General features: G+C 36.6%; 1 protein-coding gene across 1 annotated transcript in view; it reads right to left on the bottom strand.

The window, feature by feature from the left end:
- Window positions 1-737: 737 nt before the first annotated feature.
- Scox (Synthesis of cytochrome c oxidase) overlaps window positions 738-27,761 on the bottom strand; it is a 40,713-nt gene continuing 13,689 nt past the window's right edge. Inside the window, exons 2-5 of the mRNA XM_081737281.1 lie at window positions 25,650-25,839; window positions 12,698-12,895; window positions 6,803-7,011; window positions 738-1,134 (exon numbers count right to left, since the gene is read on the bottom strand). Coding sequence (XP_081593407.1) covers window positions 985-1,134; window positions 6,803-7,011; window positions 12,698-12,895; window positions 25,650-25,839 — 747 coding nt within the window. The 3' untranslated portion in view covers window positions 738-984. The remainder of the gene's footprint in view (window positions 1,135-6,802; window positions 7,012-12,697; window positions 12,896-25,649; window positions 25,840-27,761) is intronic.

The following is a 27,761-nucleotide window of genomic DNA, read 5'->3' as shown; positions in this document are numbered from 1 at the left end:
CTAAACATATCAATAAGGTTAGAATAGGAATGTCCAGACAGAGTTACGGCATTTCCAGGTATGGTTTCATTTGAAATGCTGGGTACTTCTTCAATCTCGGAATTCTGCATATTAGCAATTCTTTGTATTCTCTTCCCACTTCTCAAAGTAGTGAAACTCATAAAAGTTATATATATGTATACACATAAACTCAGTTCTTACTATCCTTCAGAACTAAAGGTTTTCAGTATATTCCCGTGTCTTCGGCACCAGATAGAACGATAAATATTCCTTTTAATTCAAGTTCTAGCCCTAATTCGTTAATCTATCTCAATGAACTATATCATTATACATACCAACTAACGTCGATTTATTCTTTCCTTTATACATATATTATGGATCAATAACAACCATACCGTTTTGTGTACGTATCCTCTCAATAATAATGTTTTCCATGACAACATGTCCTATCAATAACAAACTAATAATCTTACTCATGACAACATGTCCTGTCAATAACAGCGTTCTTTCTTTTAATTATATATAAGCTATATGCTTAATTATTGCGCCTCTGATCAATGTTGATAATATAGGTACAGATTAATTATAATAGGGATATATAGGGATATATCGCTGTAATAATAATAATAATAATAATAATAATAACCCCTCAACCTCAACGATTGATGAAAATTATATCATATGAAACAACATATTTAATTACTAGAACGTCAGTTACAGGAAAAAAAACTCAAATATATGAAAAAATTAATTATTATATATTTCTTAGCAATAAAAATTATACAATAATTGAGTGTCTTTTTGCGAAGCCATACAATATCAAAAACAAAGAACATGAGATGCTTGCAAAGTAAATTAAATTCGGGACTACTGTGATACTATATTTACCACTTCATACGATTAGCTAAGTTGCTCTATTTAAGGTCAACATAACGACTTAAGCTTCGACTGGTTATAATTTTCACATTGTCGTACGCCTTTGTATCAAAACCACGATTTCTTATTTAACTTTTCGTACTTCATAATGTTGAATCCTATACTACTTGCTATCTCTTCTGCATTCTTATTTTGTCCGTAATAGTCCACAAACATACCATCTGGATCTACTAAGTACATTATGATTGTATGGTCCACCTGGAAAACAAAATATTTAAGTAAAACAACTGTATATTTTAATACCCTGACCACATGTTGGCTATAAACAATAGCAGAAGACACCTTAACCATTAACAACCCATCACACGATCCCGAAATATGACTACGTCAACGACAGCAGCGCGAACAACGAAGAAGGACAAAGAACTCCGAAGATATACTTCGAGGCGTTTCGTGCACTTGTTTTTACTCTGGATCTTCGGAGTTCTACGTCCTTCTTCCTTGCTGGTGCTGCTGTCGTTCACATATCCACACTTCGGGATCATGTGATGGTTGAAGGATCTTCTGCTATTGTTTATAACCACGATATTACAATACAATCAAAAGCAAAACAATTACTACCACATATTTGAATTCATTTGACACACACTCTCTTAAACAAATTATATAACTAACAATTAAGCAAGTGAAACTACGGTAAACTTTCAAACTATTCGTATTTGATAGTGAAACCGGAAATAGCAGGTCTATGACTATCAGTTGTAATAGAAGGAAGTTTCCATATAACGTGGACCTCCCTTTGTATATGTGTGAATATGGTTGGAAAAATGGAATCCCGAAGCGGGAATAGAAAATTAATTATTTATCAAAAGTAGTGAAAACAATCACACACACTACAAGGAGTTTCGGTAAAACTATTTATCAGGTAAGATGAAGATGACAAAGGTAAAGAAAAAATAATAAATTCAACAGAGAAAAGAGTGTGGAACTTGTCCACGAATCGAAGCCGAGTCTCTGACATTCCTTGCCGGTTTATTAACCGTTGCGCTACGCAGTTTATTCCCACTAAGCAGCCACACTCTTCACTCTTGAAGCCGGTACTCAAACTTTTAGACCACATGGAGTCGATGTTCTTACTTTTAGACCATATTGGGTCAATGCTCTTACTTCTTGACCACATCGAGTTGGTGCTCTTCTTTTAGACCACACGAATGGAGTGTTCACTCTTTTAGACTACATAGAATCAGTGCTCATACTTTTAGACCAAACTGAGTCAGCATCCATACTTTAATTTGATTATCACTTTTTTCCCCTAGCGTCCCACGATTATGCACCAAGCCTAATGGAGACAATGATAATAAGATGGATGATACGGTGGAATACAGTGGAGGAAGGGAAAACCCCAAGAAAACTCACGCACACAACGTTTGTCCACTACAAAGTTCACTGCGATCGAACTAGGAACACTATGCATCAGAGGTGAGCGTTCTACCACTGAGTAACGGCGGCCCCTACTCATACTTTTAGACTGTTTGAGTTGGTGCTCATAGTTTTGTATTACATGGAATCGGTGTTCATACTTTTAGACTACATGGAGTCAGTGTTCATACTTTCAGACCATATCGAGTCAGCGTTCGTACTTTTAGACCACTTGGGAGTCAATGCTCATTTTTTAGACCAACTTACGCTTATGTTCACTTTTAGACCACTTGGGAGTCAATGCTAATTTTTTTTGACCAACTTAAGTCGGTGTTCACTTTTAGACCACTTGGGAGTTAATGCTCATTTTTTAGGGTAACTTGAGGCGGTGCTCATATTTTAAATTACACAGTGTCAGTGCTCATATTTTAAATTACATGGTGTCAGTGCTCATACTTTTAGACCATATTGAGTAAGCGTTCATACTTTTAAACCACATGAAAGTAAGTGCATATTTTTATACAACTCAAGAATGAGCGGTGTGTGGTTGCTTAGGATGGACTTGGTAGCATAGTGGTTAGCGATGGCATAATAAGTCAGAAACTTGCATTCAATTTCCGGCTGTAGCTCACTTTTTCACCCCTAAATTATCACTGAACTGGTAGAGTTACAGTGGATACAACGTAAGTTAAACCAGCTGATTTCTCCCATATAAAACAAGATTTTAGGTGGGTGCCACGTTAACTGTACAACGGATTGCCATACCCAATCGTTATTTCAAAATTATAATAATTAAACAATTGCCTGAAAGCTTTGTTTTGAATAATTTATTACTCTCGTTTATATCCACTCTAACCAAAATAGATAATATCAACAGAATCAATATTTACTTAGTAACGTATGTCTTAATAATAACTTTTTGGGGAGGGGGATGGTGAAAACCTAAGGCACTTTTTACCAACCAAAACTCTATGTTGTTGTTATAAATACAGGTTCTTTTAATTTTTCTTTCTGTTCTCTTTACTTACTCCTCTTCTTATCTGAATAATTTTAGCGAAAGAGCTATACTGTACTTTTTAGTGTGAAGTTGTTTTCCCAACTTTCTGGTAAGTATTAATTTTTCTTATACAAATACAGAATGCATTGAAAGTACAGGCCCATAGACCAACTTCGTTACAAGTAAAGATATGGGAGAAGAAAAGAACAGAAAGTTGCTGAAAATACATAGTTTTCAATCTAAAATCGTGATTTTTTTTTCAATCACCCAACACTGGTAAAGCCCCTCTGTTAAATGAAATGTTCCCAGCTCAGCCGGTTCTTCCCTTGGGCCCTGATCATCCTAATAATACAACATTACTGGGAAACGGATTGGAGGCAATGTCATTCCCTCACACAACAATACACCGTCCACCAATTTAAGTAATGAGAGTGATTTTATTGTGACTAAAAAACAAAGATAATGTAATAATAGCTATGCATTATTAAAAGTACATCCTTCCTGCGTCAATATAGCAAGTGGCACGATTACTTAAGAAGTACAACGACCTCTGCAACTCTGTGGTATGTTCCGTAAAGAAGTTGTCACAGCTGTCTGAATGTCTTCAACATTGTCAAAGTGACATTCTTTTAATGCTAACTTCAGTTTAGAGAACAGAAAATAGTCACAGGAGAACATATCTGGAGAATAGGAAGGATACTACAGCACACACACACACACACGCTTGTTTTTTGGCCAAATATTCCTGAACAAGTATTGTCCAGTGAGCGGGTGCACTGTCATGGATAAGGAACCAGCTACTCGAAGTTGAGTATTCAGGCCAAACATGACGAATTCTCTTCATAAACGCTCCAAAAACATTTATCCCTATACACTCTCCGCATCAAGTGGCACTTTTCCCAGTTAAACACAGAATTTGATCTTCGCTCTCTGTTCCATGCTGCTAGCATAACGAGGGCTTCTCAGTGACTGTTGGTAATGGCGTCGTATTTCCTATCATGCTAAGCATCCGACAACGTGGTGTTGCCAGACTGTAGAGGAAGGTTTACTCTTTTTAACATATATATTGTTTTACGGATTGCATTCACTGTTTCGTCACAATAAAATCCGTCTCATTACTTAATTTATGGACGGTGTATGTCCTTCTCGTTTAATTTTTGCGTGCCCTCGCCTTCCGTTCCAGCAGCCAGTTGGCCTCGAAACGTTGCTTATCATTTAACATAGGGTGCCTTATAAATATAAAGTCCAAATGGCTGGTGTGACTGGAAAAATTCCATCATTTTAGACTGAAATCCACCTGTTTCCAACAACTTTCCTCTTTTTCCATTTTCCGTACAGCCCCGTGCTTTCGATACACCGGTGTGTATATATATCGGGTGTTCTAAAAATGGTGCCCCCGGACCACAGAGCTCTCTTCTTCATGTCAAAATAAAGTAATAAATAAAGCAAAATAAAGCAATATTTGTATACCTTTCGGGTCCTCGTCCGGAGACGTGAATTTCAGTATATGGCAACGTTCCAGATAAAGAACCATACAGTAGATCTATCAATCTATCAAATAGTTGAATCGACTCTTTCCAGTTGGCAGTTAAAGTCGATATAGACTGACACTAGCATCACTTTGTGTAAAATAAGTAAACTTAATGGATTCGTAGAGTAATGGTAATGGTTCCAAGTTAATCTGCGACGTTGCCATATAGTAAAATTTTGATTCATCATGGCGGCTGAAGGGGGCTCCGGAAAGTATACCATCATATAACATTATCGCTTTATTCGAACCTGCAGAATAGTGCTCTGTGATCCATGAGAGCCATTTTTAGAACACCCGATATATATATATATATACAGTAAAACCTGCCTTCAACGGACCCTTTATTAAACGGAAAACTGTCTTAAACGGAAATATTTCACGGCCTCATGAATTTTGGAGTAAAATACGTGTAAAAGACCCTTCCTTAAGCGGAAACTGTATTATGCGGACAACGGAGAGCAAAATAAAACTTTAACGGAAAATTCTGAGTTTCAGATTATACGGATTAGAAAAATTTTTAGACATCATGTGAGAGGGCTAACATATACATTAAACTGTCTGCGATAAATTCTTCGTTCTTTTCTTAAATCTTTATGGACAATGTTGACCTTTGTCAACCACTACTCATATTCACCGGGATTTCACCCCCACAAGTTTCGGCTGGTCCTTCGGAGCATGCCAGCTGTCAGTCTTCTTTGTATCAGCGTACTTCAGTTCCACTTGTGTAGCGACTAGCGACAGCCACCAAAAATGAGAAGAAAATTGATAAAACAAGGTTCTGGAAAATAGGAATTGACGCAACAAAGCAGGAATTACATATCCCTATCACGTGTCGTAAAAACAAGTAGGAAAGAGTTCAGAGGACTTTCAAAATTCCAGAGAAAGCTTTTCTGTATCCTGAACTATACCGCAGCCAAGCAGCAATGTATACAGAAAATCCTGCCTGACTACTGAGACAAACAAATAAAACGTTTTTTGTGTATTAATCCGTAGAAGGAAAAAGTACTGTAATTGAACAAGTTACGTACACCTATATATATTCTCAGTATGTCCGTTATAAGCATTTTTTTTAAAGGAAAGGTCTACCTCCATTAGGCGGAAACATGAATTTAACGGAAATTTTTGCGGATCCCGCTCAAGAAAGGTTTCACTGTGTGTGTATATATACTTCTAATATTATGTATGAAAATATGAACGAATTTAGGTTAAAATTTGTTTTGTAAAGAAAAGACAATGAATATATTCAAAATAAAAGAAGCTAAATCTTCAATCCACATTTATAAGAGGAATTAATCTTAGAATTTATATTTCATTTTTACTCACATCACCAAACTCGAATACATTCCTAGCTACAGGGTCGGAAGATGGCAATAACAGATCACTAGAAATTCAGCAAATAAATTCACAAATGAAATGTAGTAATTAACGCGTGAATTTTCTTTGGCTACCTAAGACCTTTAAGGCATTTTACAAACAGAGACCATATCTTTAAAAAAAAAAAATAAGACTGAACTATACAGCCATCGACATAATTAAACAACATAATTTACTTGTATGTAAAATATCATTTACTTTTTATAGAGGACTGTACGCAACAGCGACGGATAAACTAGCAACAACACTAATATTCATGACGAACTCCTTCGTGGCTAAGGGGTTAGCGTACGCGCCTTTGACGTGGAAGACCCGAGTTCGATTCCAGCCGGGAGCTCACGTGGTTCGGATTCCACGTTAATCAGTAGGCCCCGTCTCATATAACCTCGCTGCTGAAAGGGACGTTAAACTCAAAATTAACTTAACTAATATTCATGACTGACATACATTTACTAATTTGTTTGACAAGTCCTGTTGTAACTTCATATTCTTCAATTAGCTGAAAAAAAAGAATAACAGCATGAATAATGAAGCAAGCTATAGAGTTGTATAGTTAAGGATTAGAGCAAAACATATACACGATTAAAACAAACAAAAGTACTTACTATATAATCCTCGTCAACATCCTTAGGTCCTTGACTAAAATATACACGATACGCTTTGCATACTTGGTTCACTTGTTCTTTGGTTCCAGTTAAACCTAAAAGCTTCGGAGAAAATTCTTTCACGTATTTTCCCACCACTTCGGCTGTGTCTCGATCAGGATCCACTGTTATAAACAACGGCTGAACATTTGGCACATCGGGATTCTTCTCTGAAAAATAAATGAACAAAACAATAATCATTGGAATAAATGCCAATCTCGAACATAACACAAGGGACAAAATACAGAAACACTAGCCGGGTCGCAGGAATCTAAATAGGCGGAGCAACAACCTGGAAACGAAAGATGGTGGTTTAAATCCCAGTTAATCGAGAGGGAATCTCTTCTCTTATTCCATCGTCACTCTGTGCCTATTGGTACTTAACGGATGACAAGCAATAAGTTGGAATAAAAGGCTCATTGTATGCCCGCCAAGAATGGAGATTGGAAGAATCAATGCTCAGCGTTATTATTAGATGCTACCAAGACTGAAGTGTGGCTTTCTGACATCTGGCGTTCTCCATTAGGACAATGCGAGACTGCACTCAGAGGCGGCAATGCAAAATAATCTTGCCACCCCCGGTTGTGAGTGACTAGCCCATCCACTGTACAGTCCGACCTCGAGCCCAGAGACTTCGATCTCTTCCCGGCATTAAAGAAGATTCTCGCGGAACGAATTTCGGAACCATGACGAATGGAAGACAGCAGTGAAGGAGTTTCTTCGTACGCAGATATGCGTCTTTTCCATAAGTGAGTTTTTAAACCTTGTACAGCGATACAACAAATGCATCTAAGTATTTGGTTGCTGTGTGGAAAAATAAGGTAAACCTTGTTCTTTACTTTCACAGTATATTATTTGGAATTCCATAAACACGTCTGCCCATAGCCACCAGGGGAAACTTACTTTCCGACTTTCCCTGCTAAATTAATTTATTTTCTAACCGTATCTAATACAGAACATTGTACTCCAATAAACCAGCCCTTCTCCCTAGTCTCAAGGTTAACGCGTGTGCCTTAGTTACGCAAGTCCCTGATTCGTTTCCCAGTGTGGTATTATCGAATCCACTACAAAGGTTCAGATTCCACCTTAAACTGTGCGTCTCGTCATGTATAGGCCCGCTGATGACAAAAGACGTCCCATCCAAATACAAATCAATCCCATCCAATAAACCAGTCACATGAATTTAATAATAATAAACAGTATATCGGTATGAAAAAACTTGTGATGAAATGCAGACTTGGGAGACTTGCATAAATTACACGCTCATGGAAGATTGGACATGTATTTTATAAGTAATAAGCAAATCATAAAGCTACTTTGACTATGACATAACCTTGTTGCTTGGTAGTAATATTAATAAATGAGACATGTGATAACTTAACCACACCAATACAGTATAATATGCCAAACTGACAAGTCTGCCTCTGTTTTGCAAGCAAAGTGGCAAAACGCCAAGGAAGCATAAGTGGTTTTAAATATATACAGCAAAGTTCCTTGGACGAGCAATTGTGTGAAACAGGTAGACAGGAATTATGATTGCTTTCATAAGATAAAATACACTCGGTGGAGCATCGTTGCTTTCGTCAAGGGCAGCGTTAGTTACTATTAGTAGAATTGGATGAGGGAAGATCGTTGTAGTAATCAAAAGCAAGTGCATAATTTCAAGACGATGCCGCGAGGAAAGCCTGTGCTTATTGAGGAAAGGGCAGCGATGGTTACCCTTTATAAAGAAGGACATTCAGTGCGAGAAATTTCCAAAAAATTAAAGATAGCTAAATCTACCGTTAATGATGTAATAAGACAATACGCCACTTTCGGGAATCATGAAGATCATGATCGTCCGGGGAAGTTTCGAGTAACAACAGAGGCTGAAGCAATATGAATACGATTACTTAGTACGTAACAGAAGATTAACAGCACCGAAAATAACACAGAGGTCAACAGAACGTGTTCCAACAAAGTATCCGTTAGTACTGTGAAACGGCGACTACAGGAATCAAATTTATATGGGCGTGTAGTCGTGCGTAAACCGTTGCTTAGACGTGGTAACAAACAGAAAACACTACAGTAGGCATGCGCACACATAAACTGGACGGTCAGGGAGTGGAAACGCGTGTTGTGGATCGACGAGTCTAAGTTTGAAGTGTTTGGAGACAGACGACGACGATTTGTGTGCAGATCCCCAGGTGAGCAAATACTACTGGAACGCAAAATGCTGACAGTAAAATATGGTAGAGGGTCTGTGTTAGTTTCGGGGTGTTTCTCATACGCCGCGGTTGGCGGGTTAACTAAAATCGGCATTATGCGATTATGCGAAAAGAATATTATCGAGAAATTCTTGAAACACAAGCCATTCCGTCTGGTCTCCATTTAATTGCACAAAATTTCACTTTAATTCTCGATAACGATCCCACATACACGTCTGCACTTTGCAGAACTACCTCCAAGCCCAAGCTGAAGTAGGAGTCCTACAGCTAACGACATGGTCCCCACAATCTCCCGATTCTCAACTCTGTCGAGAAGTTGTGGGATGATCTTGACAGGCCAGCGTGAACTCAGTGCCCAACATCGCAGCATGACTTGAAGAACATTCCCCTTGTCAAGTGGAACGCTATTCAACTAATGATGTTGGAAAAACTAGTAAGGCGGACACCAGGAAAAGTTAGTTATATATGCAAAAGCAGTTATATATGCAAAAGACGGTTATTTGACGAAACGAAAATGTGAGTAATTTTGTCAAGAAATATGCTTTTCCTGTGATTTAGCTTTGTTCCATTTCTGTAGCAATTAATACAAGTATATGAACAGCTATGTTTGTATTTTGTCTCACAGTACTTAAGTTAAACCTCTGTTTTATATCTTCGTATTACTGTCCAAACCTATATGAGCGATAGTGTATATATATGGGCGGTAGTGCAATAAAACTTGTTTTAAGTAACAAACGAGAATATTTAATTCTATTCAACATTTTCTTAAAGTAATTTTATTAGTAATTTCTGTATCTTTGCAGTTTGTTGTTCAATTACACTAAACTGTTTCAACAATCTCTGTTGCTTTCATCAGTGGCTCCAGGGAACTCATATGAGGATTTTTTTTTTCATAATTTTCTTTTGCACTTTTTTCATGTGCCTAGTTGGAATTGATGAGGTTTTAACTAGTGGTGGGCACAAAAACAGTTTTTTCGGTTTTTAGAAAAACCGAAACCGGTTTATGAAACTTTTCAAACCTGTTTTGGTTTTCTCCAAAATCCGGTCCGATTTTTCACCGAAACCGGTTTCGGTTTTCTGCAAGACCGGTTCGGTTTTTTACCTGATCCGGTTTCGGTTTTCTGCAAAACGGGTTCCGGTTTTTTCCAGAACCTGTTTCGGTGAAAAACTGAATCGGTTTTTGGAGAAAACCAAAACCAGTTTCGGTGAAAAACAACAGGTTTTGGAGAAAACCGAAATGTAAAAATTGGTTTTGCCCATCCCTCTTGTTACTGTAAATCTCTTGTACTCGAAGAACTTTTCCATGCACGATCTACTATTGCAAATTCTTTGCACTGGAACTTTTGTAACGACACATAACTATGGAACTACGTAATGTACCTATACTGAACAAGAATGGACCAGCACGTTTAAAGACTTGGTTATTAGTTCCTTTGGTGATATGCACATAAATGTGAATAATTATTAGTCTCACATGAAAGAAGAGGAACTACGAATATCTGAAGAATCCGGACTCCCTTGGAAGAAGTTTACACTCTTTTGCAGACCACAGAAAAGAAACAGTTGGCCAAAATTCTTCGTCTTCACGTACGATTTTTCTCTTTTGATATCCTAAATTAATTGTAGTCTCCTTCACCTCCTCTCTCTTTTTCCTACCACCATATTCTCTAGCACATCCTTCATGATACAGTTTCTTCTTATCCAATTGTCCTCTTCTTAATAATATTTAAAATTGTTCTTTTTCCCCCCATCATTTCTTACACCTTCTCATTTGTTTTCCACTCGAACCAGCTAATTCTCTCCATTCTTCTCCACACCCACATTTTTAATGCCTCCTGTCGCTTTTCATAATTTTTTCGTAATGTTCATGTTTCTAACCTATACAGTACAATATTCTACACGAAGTATTTTTATGAGTCTTTTTCTCAACTCTTTATTCAATGTTCCACAAAATAGCATTTTCTTCCTCCTAAAGGCTTCTTTAGCCATTCCTATCTGTTTTTATTTCACGTTCACACACACACACTTTTATATATATATATACGTAGAACTAGTTTTGTAGAATTGCGTTTGTCACTGATTTCACACATTTTCTGTAACGGTTAACGCTCGTACTGAACAATGAGTTATTGGAAGATTACTGGTTTGAAATTAAAAACACTTAAGAAAATAAACATTGGTATGTAGCTATTGCTTAACTGAAACTCCTTCAAGCGAGTAAAACTGAGAAATCACATAATCTTATACATTTATAATCACAACAGTAACTGTACATGTGTTTTTCAATGGTGAACACAACTCAACAAAACAAGTTCTACTGCAAAGTATTTCCAAGAAGTAGAATGTTGAATGTAAGAGTTGTTCGAGTATAGAGGATTTACATTAACAAACGTTTAACTCCTCTTAACTTTTCAACTAAGCGTGCGGAAAACGTATAAAATGAAATTCTGAGAAGTGAAAAAAACTTTTATGCGAATTTTCAAGAGTTCCTAAGAAAGGCAACATAGATTGCTGAAACAGTTTAGTGCATCAGTACGACCACAGTCCATTTTGACGCAGAAAGTTGCGTTTTATTATTATTATTATTATTATTATTACTATTTTTATTTATACAAATTACTGGTGATTCTGTTTGCTAACTTCAATAAGGAAGTATGATATTTATATATCGTATGAGTGTAAAGGTCATAGCTGTTATATCTCTTTAATCCGATATAGAACGCTGTTTACGCCACTGCTTCCTTCATGTTAAAGTTTAAACAGAGAAAGAAGAAAGAGAACAGTCCCTTTTTACATAATGCTTTACAGCAACAAGTGCCACCATATTTTGAAGAAAAAAATATGCACATACCTCATGGCGTAAATATCTGACCTTGATTCGACTTTTACCAGTGTTAATAATTTGGAAAGAGGTATTCTTCCGTACCTAACCAAAAACTGTCTTTGGTTGGTTGGTTGGATTTTACTTTAGCATCGAGGCTATACGTGACGTAGATCTAAAGTATAACGTGGAATCCGAGTTCATGATGAGCTCCTACCGGGAATCGAACCCGGATCTCCCGCGCTGAAGACGCCACTATCAATTTCCTTACACTCATTTTACTTACAGATAACTGCAACTTCTGGAAACGCCTTGCACTTCCTAGCTTTCAGCTCTTCTCTGAAGCCTTGAGCACGGAAGATAAAATAGTAAAGAAAGAATAGTAAAAACATCAGAAAAGTGAAAGGAACGGACTCGCCAGGGTAGAGCACTGATTTTCGAAAAGAGTACCAGGTAGAAGCTTTGGTCACTCATCAAATAGCTGAGTAACACACTGTAACATGGGGTATTCAATCTGTATATTTACTTGTTTTATAGTGGAAGGTTGCCAGCTTAAATTGGTGTTTCTATTTATATCCAAATTTTGTTTGCATTTTTCAATTACCGCTTCCCACTTCCTATCTAACTATTCTCATTTAAATTCAACTTTGGATTCCTTAAGCAAATAAATAAATTTTCGAACACGAGTCTCTCTCTATCTCATTTTTGGCCCCAAACAAAATTCTTCTATCATCAATATTGTGCTGTGTTTGTTTCAAATATTTCGACTCATTTTTGTTTCGTACCTTCTAGACAACGAACATCCTATAACATTTAAAGAGTACTTACCTATCAGTTCAACTACTTTGGTCATTTTCTCTAGTTCATCTGGACAGACGTCGGGACAATGCGTGAAGCCAAAGTAAATCAGCAACCACTGGCCTAGGAAGTCTTCACTCTTTCGAGGCTTTCTCTCGTGATCTATGAGGTCAAAGCCTCCACCAATGGCGGCCTTTCCCAGGGCTCTTTTTCGCTCTCGGGCTCTTGCTGCCATGAAATAAAACACATAAGCATGTCACTTTTAAGTTAAAAAAAAAAAAAAGAAAAAAAAGAAACATTTATTTCACTATGGCTAAATATACAGTCTATAACTATGAAATCGCATGTAAACTTACAAACATCTGGAAAAATTCCTTTTTTTTTTTTTTTTTTTTTTTTTTTTTTTTTTTTTTTTTTTTTTTTTTTTTTTTTAGTGAGTAAAAGCACCTAAAAGTGATTTTTACCTTTCACAAATCAATATTTACATAATTCACTATTGAAGAAATACATTGTTCAGTTACTTCAGTTCAAAATCAGTATGTTGAAAAGTAAGCACTCAAAACAGATGAGTGATGTACTTTTTTTTTTTTTTTTTTTAATGCTCTTCGCTCTAGATTTTCAATTATACTTTATTGTTGCTTTATATAAGGTGAAAAAAATCCTTCTATCCGAATTTCTAACAAAATTCCTAAATTTCTCTTTATGATCCGAAGAAGGAAACAGCCAGATATGTCCCGAAATGTAGCAAGAGATTTTTTTTGTTTGTTTGTTTGTAATAGTAACGGTTAACGCATACAAAACCTAATTAATTTATTTTGAGCTGAGTTTATAAAAATGCTTCAGATTATGAAGTGACCTATAATATACATGGAATTCAAAGTACCAGGACGCCATTCTGATACCATTATGGGTATACACGGAACGATTTAAGATCACCTCATACAGAATAGGTCCCGGAAAGTCAAAACAAAACAACAGAAGTGGGGTAATAACATAGTACAATCTACATGCAAGTTAAGGTTGCAACCAGGAGGAAGTATATTGCGATTAACAACTTCTTCCTCAAAAGTATAACCTTGTAATACATAGAAATAGTCACGCTCAAAATTAATATTTTAACAGTAGTGTCGGCTTGTGCAGTTCGCAAAAGCACGTGAACCACCAAGTATCGTGGGCTGTTCGTTGCTCCTTAAGATATTTAATAATATTTAGAATATTATTTTACTGCCGTTTCGTTTCTATTCTTCGCTTGCTTTACCCCTTGCGTATATGCATTCCATCATCACATCACGTTCACAACAAAGCAGCGAGCGTGACAGACTGCTCTGTGTGTAGTACAGAAGGGAAAGGCGGGTACCTGAGGGGAAGAACTGCGGTTTCCTTACATTCAAATCAAGATTTGCACGAGCAGCGTTAACAGTACTGTTGTTCATTTATTTCCAGTAATATGGCGCTTTAAACAGAATCAAAGAATGAACTGCTGCGTTGACAGCTGTTGTTGACTAATTTCCAGCAACGTGGAGCTTTAAACAGAATCAAACAACTGCAACTTAAAATATATAGAAGAATATAGTAGTACTATATAACTCATTCTTCCAATCAGTTATCTACATTTCTTTTTATCTCAATTTCTCGTAATGAAAATACACTAATGCAACAAACAAAATTACGGCTTTCCGAGGTCATACCAAGGGGAATGGGAGGTTTAAAACCCTTTTCCAGAAATTTTTAAGTTAATGTAGAATGGAATTAAATTTTATTTTCAGAACTTTTTTTAATATGTATAATGTCTGATTTTTCTTTAGGCTATGGTCTTTTCTACCTAAATAAACTAAATGTTTGTATGGAAATCGAATAGCTTATCAAAATATGCTGTACTTGGTAATATTGCAACAATGGTAAAATCTTACCTTCTGTATTGTGGGAGCCTGAAGGAAATTTTGGAATTGATTTTTTTTTTTTTCAACATTCATCTTTAACACATGCAAAATAGAAAAAGACAAGTATTGAGATTTGCAGTAACGTACGTTCAGTTGTAACCGGAAAGATTTTTTTTTCTTTGGAGCGGTACGGAACAGTAATGGAGTATCTTGAGATAACAATGCAAAAGTACATGGAGAAAGCGTTCCTAATTAAAGGTGCATCTGCAACTATCATAATAATTTGATACATTGGATGTATCGTGTATAGTGTTAACGGTTCACTAAAGAGCATACATGGTAACTCAAATATAGGAGTTGAGTTGATTTTGAGTTTAACGTCCCTTTCAGCAGCGAGGCTCAAGAGACGGGATCTACTGATTAACGTGGAATCCGAACCACATTAGCTCACTTCGCGAATCGAATTCGGGTCTCCCACGCCAAAGGCACGTATGCTAACCGCTTAGCAATGAAGGAGCTCTTTAAATATACAAGATAGCAAACGTTTGAAGTCTTGATACTAATGGAAATTACACTTAGTATATTATCAAATTGATGGTGAGTCTATAAGAAGAGAATGGCATACAACAAAATTTGTGAAAATCACAGCAAATAATCCGAAGCTGACTACAGAAACTGAAAGTTGTGTTACCATGTTAAAGAATGTGAAAGCATTTAAAGGAGTACCTTAGCTCAAAATAGTCTCAGTGCATTAGCTATAATATCACCAGAAAACAAATGAAAAACTAAACTTCAGAAGTTATTAACAAGTTGATTGCTCAGAAGAACATGAGAAGTAATTTCATATACGAATGAAATGGAGCATTTGTTTATAAATTGGTACTTTTCATCATCTGTAAATATATATGGTTACTTTCATTGATTACTTATAGTTTTTCTTATTTAGAATACTGAAAGAATTATAAAATAAAATTTTCTAACGACTGTGAACTATTGAAAACTTATGTCACGAGACGCCACTGTATTTTATCAATAAAATTCCTTTTGTCACAATTTGAGAACTGTCTAAAAATAAATTATTATAAAAATACTTAAAGAAATTAGAGTTAACTGGAGAGACCGACAACTCATTCGCAACCTATACATAGGAGAACGGGTGGAGTTGTGCTTGAATGAAGAAAACACCAATAGTGTGGAGATTGGAAAAGGAGTCAGACAAGGATGTCAGGCTTTCCAATGCTAATAAAAAAATAATATAGGAAATCATGACGAAAAAATATAGGAACTTTCGTGAAGCTGTAAAAAAGGAACATTTCAATTATCCAATAGATAGAAATAAAAAAAAATCACATGGGAATTACACCATTTGTTATATGAACATACATTCTACTTCAAATAAAGGCTGGTTCTTTATAGGGTTTACAATTTCAATAAGTTATAATTCTTTATTGGAACCACATACAGAGTTGGTTTATATGTCATTATACCGCAAAACACTTCAAGTTTGATTCACGTAGTGAATAGTTGCGGAGTTGACCACACGCGGCGCCACCGGTCAGTCGTTGAAAATGGAGACTTTCACTGGTGCGGAAAGAGCTACGTGCGTGTTTTGGTTTGAAGAAACGAAGTCAGCAACGAGTGTACAGCGTAAGTTTCGCATACAATACGGCAAAGAACCACCCATCAGACCAACAGTATACAAATGGCACCAGACATTTGTTGAAACAGGTTGTTTTGTGCGACACACAAAGGCTCCAGGGCGTTCATCCGGTACTGACGATGTGGTGGAAGCAGTTAGTTTTGTCAGCAGTCCGCGAAAATCTACACAACGTGCATCACAAGAAACTGGTATCCCTCAGACCACTGTTTGGCGTGAATTGTCTAGACGTTTGTTCATGAAGACATACAGACTGTCCTTGGTTCAAGCACTGAGTGAAGCGAATAAACATACCCGACATGAATTCTGTGTTACCATGTTGGATCGCATTAGTGGTGATGAGTCTCTCTTGAACAATGTGGTATTCAGAGACGAATCAACTTTTCACCTTTCCGGCCTAGTCAACACATACAATTGTCGTATTTGGGGTACGGAAAAGCGAGCCGGTTCGTGATAGCCCCAAACATGTTTTGCGCTGTTTCCAGAGCAAAGGTGTATGGACCATTTTTCTTCGCTGAGAGCACCATCATCGGCATCGCTTGATATGTTCCAGAACCTCCTTATTCCATAGTCAGATGAAGATGACCACGATGGCCATTTATAGTGATAACAAGATGGCACTCCGCCGCACTATTTGATAGAGGTAAGGGAATTTCTTGATCAGCGTTTCCCAGATAAGTGGATAGGTCGTGGTGGACCAATTGCCTGGTCGCTATGATCTCCAGATTACACGCTACTTGACTTCTTTCTGTGTGAGTTTGTGAAAGATAAGGTGTACACACCTCCCCTACCTGATAATGTTAATGAGCTGAAACATCGCATCACAACAGCCATCGCGGACGTTACTATTTGCTGGTTACTATTTGATAGAAAATCAACTTTCGTTGGGATGTGTCCAGGATGACCGCAGGTGCACACATTGAGCTATAATGGATTTGTCTGTATGTGGTTCCAATAAAAGATTATACTGATTATAACTGATTGAAGTTGTAAACCCTATAAAGAATCACCTGTATAACTAAATGGGTAATTATCTCGTTGCAAAATTTTATACGAGTTTCTTAGTGTTTTCGTACGTAGCTCACCAGTACTAAGCACGACCATAAGGAAAGTGTAAAAAAGATCTACACCAGAAATCAGTGTTTGTAATTATACGTCTCCAAGATGTGAATAATTTTATCACTGCAGCTGGAATTTTTAAGATAACGTTTGACTATCTGTAACATATTCTACAATTATCTGCCTACATTTAGTGCAAAAAGTATTGAAAACCTAAATAAATTATTTATAAGTCTTTAAAATCACTACTCCATAGACCTTTTTAATGAATATGAAGAAACTAGTTTATGTTTTGTTCCATTTTGTAGGTGTATGAATACTTTTTGCGCTAACTGTATATTGTTTAGTGTAATTGGAAAGATGAAACACAGAACAGTCTCCATTCAACCACCCTACTGTGGAGACAAAAGGCCTTACAACCACACACACTTCATTTCCTTATGTTATTTTCACAAGTAGCAATGCCACAAAAATATAGGAGGTTTCGTTAAAAATGTAGGAAATAAAGGCGTTTATAGGAAGAGACACAAATATATCGGAAAAATATGAGCATTGGAAAACCTGGGATGTAGCATATCTCCCAATTATCCAACATTTACAGTGAATGGTTAATGAAGGAAACATTAAATGGGAATTAGGAGATTTCAAGATTGGAGGGCATATTAATAAGATCAAGTATACAGATGATACAGTCATTATAGCTAGAACCGAAGAAGGACTGGGAAATGATTGACAAAACTGTTAACACTGGGAAACTATATGGAATGGAAATCAACATCGAAAAATCGGAAGCCATGAAAATATCTTATGGAAACAAGCCCTTAAGGGTCAGAGTAGAACAAAAAGAACTTAAAGAGGTCGATAATTCCAAGTATCTGGGTAGTATTTTGAAGAGAGACAGACACTGTACCAAAGAGATGAGACCAATAGTTGCCATAGCCAAAGATGAATTGAGCAGGAAAAGATCGCTTTTGACTAGCAAGTTTAATATTCGATTGAGGAAGAAGTTGGTCAAGTGTCATATATGGAGTATTGGACTTTATGGTTCAGAGACTTGGACATTACGGAAGTTAAGAGAAGAAATATTTAGAAAGCTTCGATATGTGGTGTTGGAGGAAGATGGAGAAGATAGAATGGACAGAGAGAGTAACAAACGAAGATGTTTTAAAACGGATAGGAAAGAAGAGGGCCTTTTAGCCAGCATTTTTTGTAGGAAGACCAATTGAAGCGGAAAATTTTCTTCTTCATACCGCAATACAAGGGAAAATGGAAGGAAACGGAATAATAGGAAGAACACAACTGATTGATTGTTTGAAAAAGAGAAGAAAATATTGAGAGTTAAAAGAGGAAGATCGAGAAACATGGAACAGACATTTCCAGGCCCGAAACTAAAAGAAGAAAAAAACCCTCATTAGTGCCAGGACTTGCCAATAGGCAGAATACTTAATAATAACAACTATAGAACAATTTGTATCAATTGTCACTTAAAGAACGTAAGGATCATTGCGTTAATTTACTACTTTACGTTAACTTTCAAGTTCGTAAGGGGACATTCCATGTGAAATCAACCAATGAAATGGCAAAATCTGACCTGACGATCTTAGATTTTTGTAAAAATTGGTGCACAGCTTTATTACAGTGGGAGATGAAAAAATCCCAAATATTACTTCTCTCCTCCTGAAAGTGTCTCCATACAGGGTGTTCAAAAATGCCAAAAAAAAAAAAAAAAACAAAAAAAACGGCACTTTCTCAGTTACAGTGATTATTAAAAATTGTCATAAAATGGTTAATATGTACACTAGAGTCGTGGAACAAACACCATTGGAAAACCTTAAGATTGCTCTACAAGTTGTACTACATTGAAAAACCTGTAAAATAAAAAATAACACTTCAAAAATATAGAAATGTCCCTCTGAATTTGTTCAAAATTGTTCAGATTGTAGTCTCATATGTGTACTAAAACACCACAAAGTTGTATTTTGGGCACTCAATGGGATCCGATTCAAAATTCAACATAAACCAAGCATTGCACGATATTGCCCATGTGAATATCTGGGTTCAGATCGATAACAATTTGCCTGGAGTTATTTACCTGCAGCATCAAAGGAATTTATATTCAATTTCATTTGTTTCTTGATGTATTCATTTGAATTTACACAATTATCCACCTTTTGAATTATTTAGAGAGGTATTACGTTTCCAAACAGTACTTAATACAGGTCATTATTCTTGTTAGTCAGTATGGATGTTTCTAAATTTATGTTGGCTACATTGCTACATCTTATTTTCATTCCTTTGTTTCAGGATTGCTATTACAGAACATATTATGAAAAGGAGGGATATATTTTCCCCCTTTCACAATATTTGTATCAAATGTGTTATGAAACACAGTGACACTGCTCACAATCACTTCACACAGTTTCAGCACAAACAATTAATAAATTCTTTTTCCTATTTCAATTATCCACTTCCACATATCTGTGACAGCAATCCATTAATTATCCGTCTCCTTTAGCCTCAAGTGCATAATCCTAAGACGTAGAAACGAAGAATTTTTATTTTTGATTTAATGCGGTTTGGACTTCAGGACCAGAAAGTTACAGATGATGAACGGAATTAGTTGTGACTAGGGATGGCCAGAACCGGTTCCTGATGGAACCGGTTTTCGGGTCTGAACGGATCCGGTTCTAGAAGATCCTGTTCTGGAACAGGTTTTTCGGATTCAGGTCTGGAACCGGTTCCCAAGATCCGGTTCTGGAACCGGGTTTTCGGATCCAGGTCTGGAACCGGTTCTGAAAAACCAGATCTCCAAGAACCGTTCCCGGTTCCGCTGGAACCGAAACTTTGTGACAATCCCTACCCTAAACCAGAGCTGACAGGGCAGAATGTGAACAGTGTGCTAGATGAAATGGTGGAAGCGACAGGCAGGCACCCAGGCGGCGGCCGCTTGTCTCATTTGGCTAAATAAACTGGGTAACTGGCAAACTCATTGGCTAAACAGGCAAACTGGCCAACTCATTTGGCTAAACATCCACTGGTGGACCAATTTTTTTTCTGTTGGCACAAGCGGGTCTGGGCGGGGAGGGCACAAGCGCATGGTCCTCTTTGCAGTGTTTTGAAGGTGAACTTTGTGTCTCCTTTACGGGTCTTTGGGGGCTTTCGGATCCAGGTCTGGAACCGGTTCCTAAGATCCGGTTCTGGAACCGGGTTTTCAGATCCAGATCTGGAACCGGTTCCTAAGATCCGGTTCTGGAACCGGGTTTTCAGATCCAGATCTGGAACCGGTTCCTAAGATCCGGTTTTGAAAACCGGGTTTCCGATAACCGGTTCCTCGCGGAACCGGAACTTTGTGGGTATCCCTAGTTGTGACCCGATGCGCATATCGCTCAATATCCAGTTCATCTGCGTCATCTGGCCTACAATTAGCTAAAGTCGGGGCCATGGATAAGCGACTATTTTTCCTGGAAGAAGGAAGACTTTCCTCTACCCCCTGTGGCTTAGTAACCGCAAACTGCACTGGAGGTCGCGAAGGACTCAATGATGCCAGATTTCTAAACTGAATGAACTGGTTCCTCTCTGTTTTGAAGGTTTCCATTCCAGATTGTCATATGGGAACAGCAGAAGTAAAAACTTATTTTTTAGTTCAACCTAGACCCAACTTGCATTATGTTAGTATTCGAAAGTTTTCGATAAAGTGATATGTTTATTTATTGCCCATAAAATATCTGTAGAGAAAATGAGCTAACGAAGTATCTCATTTTTTTAAAAACGGATTCTATTTTCTTCAGGATGACATTTTTTTAAAGGGAAAAAAGTGTGGGAAGGGAAAAATGTACGCATTTAAAAGGTATATATTTATTCTCAATTTCTGCAAGAGCCTAACTTTTGGCGCTATAGTTTACAACTAAAGGCAGGTAGTAGGGTGATTTTCCTTTCTCCCCTTTATAGTTTTCCGATTTTTGCAAGCCATAATAAAGTGAATCATATTTGTAAATTTAAGCATTATTTTTTTGAAGTTTATATATATAGAAGAAAGAAAGACAGTATGTCTTACGTCTTCATCCACGATTGAGTAACAACACAAAAAGAAGTTAAAAGTTAAAACGTTTTTTGTATTGTTTTGCAAATTAAAGAAACGAAAAGAAGGAAGTAAAAATCTTAGCTTGGAATGCTTTCTCAAGAATTTTCATTCCTTATAGAACGCTTCAATTTATTGTTTATGACCATCAATGTTTTTCACGGTTGTCAGTTGGTAAGTTTTAGTTCTCTACTTTCCCTTGAGATTTTGTTCGAAGAGATTGTAGTATGCTGGTGGTGTCTACGTATTTTCTTGCTGATTGGAAATGTCTATTTTCTTTCGGCGGTACCAAATGATAAGCAACCTAGTCCTTCTGGCCAGAAAAGTCTAAGTAACAAATAAAAGAATCATGTACTTGGAAGTGAAGCAAAGCAGAGGAAGCAAAACATGAAAGTTTCAGGGAGCTGAAGGTGGTCGAAAGGGGCTCAAACCCTAGCTACCCCTAGCTAGGATCTGGTTTCGATATGAATATTGGTTAAGAAATCCGGGCGATATGTATCTTTTTTTAATTAATGCTAATTATTCAACACTTAACCCTACAAAGCATTTAATTTTCTTATTACTAAGTGCAAAAATTGGCGTACATTACTCCAGTAAGTTACTTGTAAAAATGTAACGCGTTACAAGTTACTTTACTTTCTCTTAAAATGTAACGCGTTAGTAACGCGTTACTTGCCCTCAAAAAGTAACTGTTACTTTACTTCGAAAGTAACGCGTTACTTTTAGGTCCGAAACTTTAAAAATGTGAAAAAAATTATGACTTCAATTCTCCGTACCACTATTACTACCGCTATTATTATTATTAATAATAATAATAATAATAATAATAACAATAACAATAATATTGCACGTTCTGAATCGCTTTATGTAAATGCAAGGACAAATTTTTACTTGATATATGAACATTCTCATGTAACATTGATAAAATGCCATACTGCGTTACTCGTAGGGATGGACACGAGCAAGTTCGAGCGAGTTTTCTTTGACACTCGATTCGACTAGAAACAGACATCTTTGAGCTCGCCCGAGCACTCGACTCGAAAAATTTCCTCCTACTCGACTCGAGCCAAATCCGATGTGTAGTTTCGAGTACATTTTTCAAGTATATTACATAGACAGTATAATTATTATCAATGACACTACTACTACTACAACTTTTATTATTATTATTATTATTAATTATAACAACAGTGTGTTTAAACATGAAAGATAGGCAGTTTGTATTTGAATACTAAAAAACTAGTTGATTGCCAACCTCGGTAGTCGTGAAGTCTAGGAGTCAAGGACATTGTTCACGAGCTTCTGAATTTGGATTGAGGGTCTAGGTTGAGTATTTGGACTCGAGCCAAACATTGTTAAAAGTTATAGGGTACTGGCCAAATATCTTCAAAACTGCTCGGCCCGGGTTTAGAATTGTCAACGACTCGAGCAGCTCGACTCACAGCTCATTCACTATCGACCCGAACCGAGAAGTGAGCCGAGCCAACAGCTCACCCAACCGACTCGGCTAGAGCCCTCGGCTCAGTTGAGCCAAACCGAGCAAATGGCTCATCCCTACCAAGCCAGCTCCAGCCGATGGTTCACCCCAAGTGAGCCGGCTCGAGCCATCTTCTCAGTTGAGCCGAGCCGAGCTGAGCTTGTTATAAAAAAACTCTTGTGGTCTCGTTATCGAGAGAGACAAGATGCGAGCAGTGTCCCCTCTCGTGAGCAACACTAAAAGTATTCCATGGCTTTCGTTTTCCAGTGCAATCAGGCCATGAAAACGAACGTGCAATTTATCAAACTCGACTGGACTCGAAACTCGACGCGAAAAACTGAATCGGCTCGGAACTCGACTCGAGGATATTACCCTTGACTTGACTCGAAAATCGACTTAAATTCGAGTCGAGTCGAGTTTTAGCTTGACTCGTGTTCATCCCTATGCGTTAGAAAAAACGGTTGCTTATTCTTATTCTGCTAAACTAATTATATAATAATAGCAATGTTGTTATGTAAAATTAAAAACAAAGAATATAAAGAAACATTACACTACTCTATAATCAACGGGACTCTAGGATAAGCAAACTGATCTGAAAGAACTCCAATGTTACATACTATCAGCAAATTATTTTCTAGTAATAAAGTAGGCCTGCTCATCAGAACACAGTTTATTCATATTAACCCCTTACTGTAAATCGTTAATTATGGCACCCTAGTTGTTGATAAATATTTTCTGCCGGGGCACTTCAGACACTTTACTTTTAAATTCTGTCCACCATCATCCTCAGCTCTTAAGAAAAAAGTATTGTTTCAAATGTTCGAACTGTAAAATATTTTCGTTCTCCATCTTTATAAAAACAAAAATCAATCAAAGTAAAATAGACTACCGGTATCATTGTACTCCTAGTTCACTCACTGAATGTATTGATTTGGAGCTGTCAAAATCTACGACAAAATCTTCCAGATGCTTGCAATCAGTACACGTGATTTCCCTAAGGCTGTCCTCATCTTCAAAGAAAACAGCAAGTGGCACTACGAACTTATCTGTTTCTCTTTGTGTTTGTGACTGTCGGTCACTGACATATGTAGTTCATGCTCGATTGTTTCATTCTGAGAAATTCACTTACAGGAAAGAAACATTTGTTTCCGAAAAAGAAAATACATATATTGTAGTTACTCATCCGAAATGTAACGCGAAAAAAGTAACGCAAACTAGGTACGTTACTTAAAAATTTGTAACGCGTTACCGTTACAGTTACTTTGGAAAAAATGTAACGCGTTACTAGGAAACGTTACTTAAAAAGTAACGCGTTACTTGCGTTACGTTACTTCCCAACACTGCATTACTCTCAAAAGTCAAGGATATAAAATTACTTAAAAAACGAGAACATTTTCGAAAGAGAGGATAAAGAATTATTTGAGAATCGAGACAAGACGAGACTTCTTCAACCTTAACAAGGCGTCTCCTCTCGTGGACAACACTAGTCAAGGCTGAGTTAAATAGTTTTTGCGCGTCCCAAACCAGTGACCTTACTTTAATCAAAGATAACATATCGGAATAATATAAAATAATTCTAAACAACATTTATTTAATATCACCAGTTTATTGGCTTCAATGATGAAACTATAGACCCAGCCCACGTCACTAATCTTAGGATACATTTTCATGTAAGATACTTGCACTCAATTGAATTACATTGATTTCAATACAAAAGTAAAGTATTTACAGATATCATTCTCAATTTTATTTTAAGTTTCGGTACTGACAGATTTATCAACAGAGTGCTAATCAAATTTGCAATTTTGCTGACATTTTTCACTAATCGTTGTTTCTAATTAGCTGAGGATATTTCTTTAGTAAAACTAAAATTATAATATTATAGAAATTGACCCCATTTCCCCTTCTCAGCAACTGAATTAAAAAAAAGAAAGAAAGAAAATCCGAGGGCGAGGCCTGTAATTTTTTAAATGAGAAGTGTACGTGCTGAATTTTACGCCTTCTTAAGCGAATCCTCACATTCGGCACTTTCTAAACAAATAATCGGAAATTTGAATATTAATAGAAACCCCCTCTTTTCTCCTATAGGATCGAAGTTTTTGCAATCATTGAAACGTGTTTTTTGTTAATTTTAATGAAGAATTTATCCCTTAGTTCCATCTTCTTAACTTCAAGAATTTATGATATATTCTATTTTTAGTAAAAAAAAAAAAAAAAAAAAAAAAAAAAAAAAAAACTCTCTTTGTCTCTTATAGGACATATATTTTTAAAATTGTTTTATTAGCCCTTGCCTTTTGACAAAGGAATATTCTGTACAAATCCATGTTTCTATCTATAATAGTTTGAGTAAGGTATTGATGAGTAAGTCACTTTAGATATATTTTTTTTTTTAATTTTTTAAATATAATAGTATATATATCTTTTGAAAAACTCATAAATAATTCGATTCAGTTTTGGTATTTTCGCCCTATTTGAATTTTGTTGGCACTCGATCATAACATTTTTCTTAGATCACTTTTTATGACACAATTCACGAGTCAATACGTTTCTACTACGGTTTTCTCAATGGCTCTCTCTAGAAGAAATAACATATGGTGTCCAGACATTTTCACCAAAAAATATGACAGCCTTGTCCCTCAGCACGTGCAGAAAACACTTTTGTGGTCACTTGTGGTCATGCTTGTGGAAGGAGCTGTTTCTTACGAAGGGTATGGGTAAGGGTCGCTTAACGGTGGCCGCGACTTTATAATGCTATGGAGTATAGTGTATTTTCATTGTCTATACACATTTTATTACATTATCAAAAGTTAAAGAAACAAACATATTCATACCCATTTCCTTTTCTTCTTTAAGATACCACATAAATAACAGCAGTCCTCCACCAATGGCTGCAGTAATACTTAAACTTTTCCATGTAATTGGACTCTTCCTCTTGGTGTCTGGTTTTGGAGGAGGAATAGGCGTAGCAAACAGTCTTGTGCACGGCACAATCTTACGTTGACGAAGGTCAATGCGACAATTCTAAAATAAGCAGAAGAAACAGAAATTGTAACTAAACAAAGTAAGTAAAAATATTACATAAGGAATGTTTGCACAAAAGAATCGATTCCTCAGTAAACAGTTTGGGTTATATTAGTTCTTATAGAATGAGTCGTAAGAATCATACTAGGGACTAATTTCCGAGAATCAGAAAAACTTGTATATGTACAAACACTTTCACACCCACACAAACACTAAGGATACCTAACGTAACACATTAAATAATAGGTACACTCATTGTATCCAAAATTTTTTTCTTACAAATCATAATTTCAGCTCTCTCTCTCTCTCTCTCTGGTGCCTTCTTTAGATACACTCTAATTTCTCTTCTTCCCTTACTTACTCGTCTTCGGAGAGGATTTTCCCGAGAATCATCCGGAAACTCTTTAAATTAGTAATATTCCAGTGGATCCTGGTACTTTCCAGTATAGAAGTCTGGTCTTCAATATTAATAATGGACACTTGCACTCCCCACCATATAAATCAGTTCTAGTGGAACGTGTGAGCATCCATTGGCATATTATAAATTTAATGGTTTTCCAGATGATCTCGTGTTCTTCAGATATTCCAGGAAACCTCTCCAGGGATGAATAAATAAGGAAAGAAAAGCGATTACCGTGTTACTAGAGATATGGCAAATTTTCTGTCTTTTGCGGTTCAATCACCCATCTGAAAGCTGTGCTTAAAAGTAATCCGACATCAGTGGACATAATATGTATCCACCCATCCGATTTGGACTCATCAACATAATACGTATATACAATTATTATTATTATTATTATTATTATTATTATTATTATTATACTCGAATGCTGTTCCTTCTAGCTTTTTAAGTCAGTAAAACTTAGATAAAAATAAAATCCGACCAAACCAAAACACTTGCTACCGCTAAGTTACAGAAAATGAAATGAAATCTTTTGAGTTTTACGTCCCACGGTTATGCCGGTTAGGCTAAAGGAGACGGTGATGATGAGTAATGAATGAAATGGTGGAATGAAGAAAGTGAGAGGAAACGGGAGAACACCGAGAAAACCCACGCACACGGCTAAGTTACAGTTTCGGCTACATATCATTGCCTTCATCAGTAGAGTTGCTGGAATGTTCCACAACCGAAAAGTTCCCAGTGGTTTTTCTTTGGATAAAACCCACATAAAAGAATCCACAATAAAACAAATAGCCGACATATTCTTCAATTGAGTCTCTCAGACAACGACTAGTTCCAGAATTGGTTTAAATGGGTCAAGTTCCAAAGTTCGTCGTCCGTTTCTACCAAAATTTTGAAAATTTACTGCGAAGAAATTTATAATTTCATCATTTCTGTACTTGGTAATATAAAAGCAGTTATAAACAGGAACTATTAGGAAAGTAGAGGGACCTACTACACGCAAGGTTACCATATGCTTGGATTGTGGGAAAGTAACAAGCAATTGTGTTCAGAACATGTCTCCATGTACATAGAGACGCTCCATTTGGTATCCTTACGCAGAGACAAGAAATAACACTATTAATTTTAACAAAATGGGTCAAAACTTCCCTAACCCTAAGTTAATCAAACCCCATGCTACCCTACTTATTCATACCTTACTCTACTCTACCCTACCCTACTTATACCTACCTTACTCTAATATACCCTACCCTCCTCTATTATATCCTTTTAAGGCGGTCCTAAAAATCGATGATTTTTACATTTTCGTAGCTATTATTACGCTTTTTGTCGAAAATCAGGCAGACGACCAACTTCGGAATAAATGCCACTTAAAGTTTACAATTTATCTAGAGATCTCCAGAATAAAATACTACTGAAAAGAAAATATTTGGGAATCATGCATAGTTGTAGACTTCATTGCCATTAAATAATATAGGGTCAATCCATTTGAAATGATCCAGAGGTGGTTGCTCCACCA

This window comes from Thermobia domestica, chromosome 13 (assembly GCF_964235325.1).
Source record: "Thermobia domestica chromosome 13, izTheDome1.hap1.1, whole genome shotgun sequence".
NCBI lineage: Eukaryota > Metazoa > Arthropoda > Insecta > Zygentoma > Lepismatidae > Thermobia > Thermobia domestica.
The sequence above is the reverse complement of the archived record's forward strand: the minus strand, read 5'-3'. Positions and strand labels throughout refer to the sequence as shown.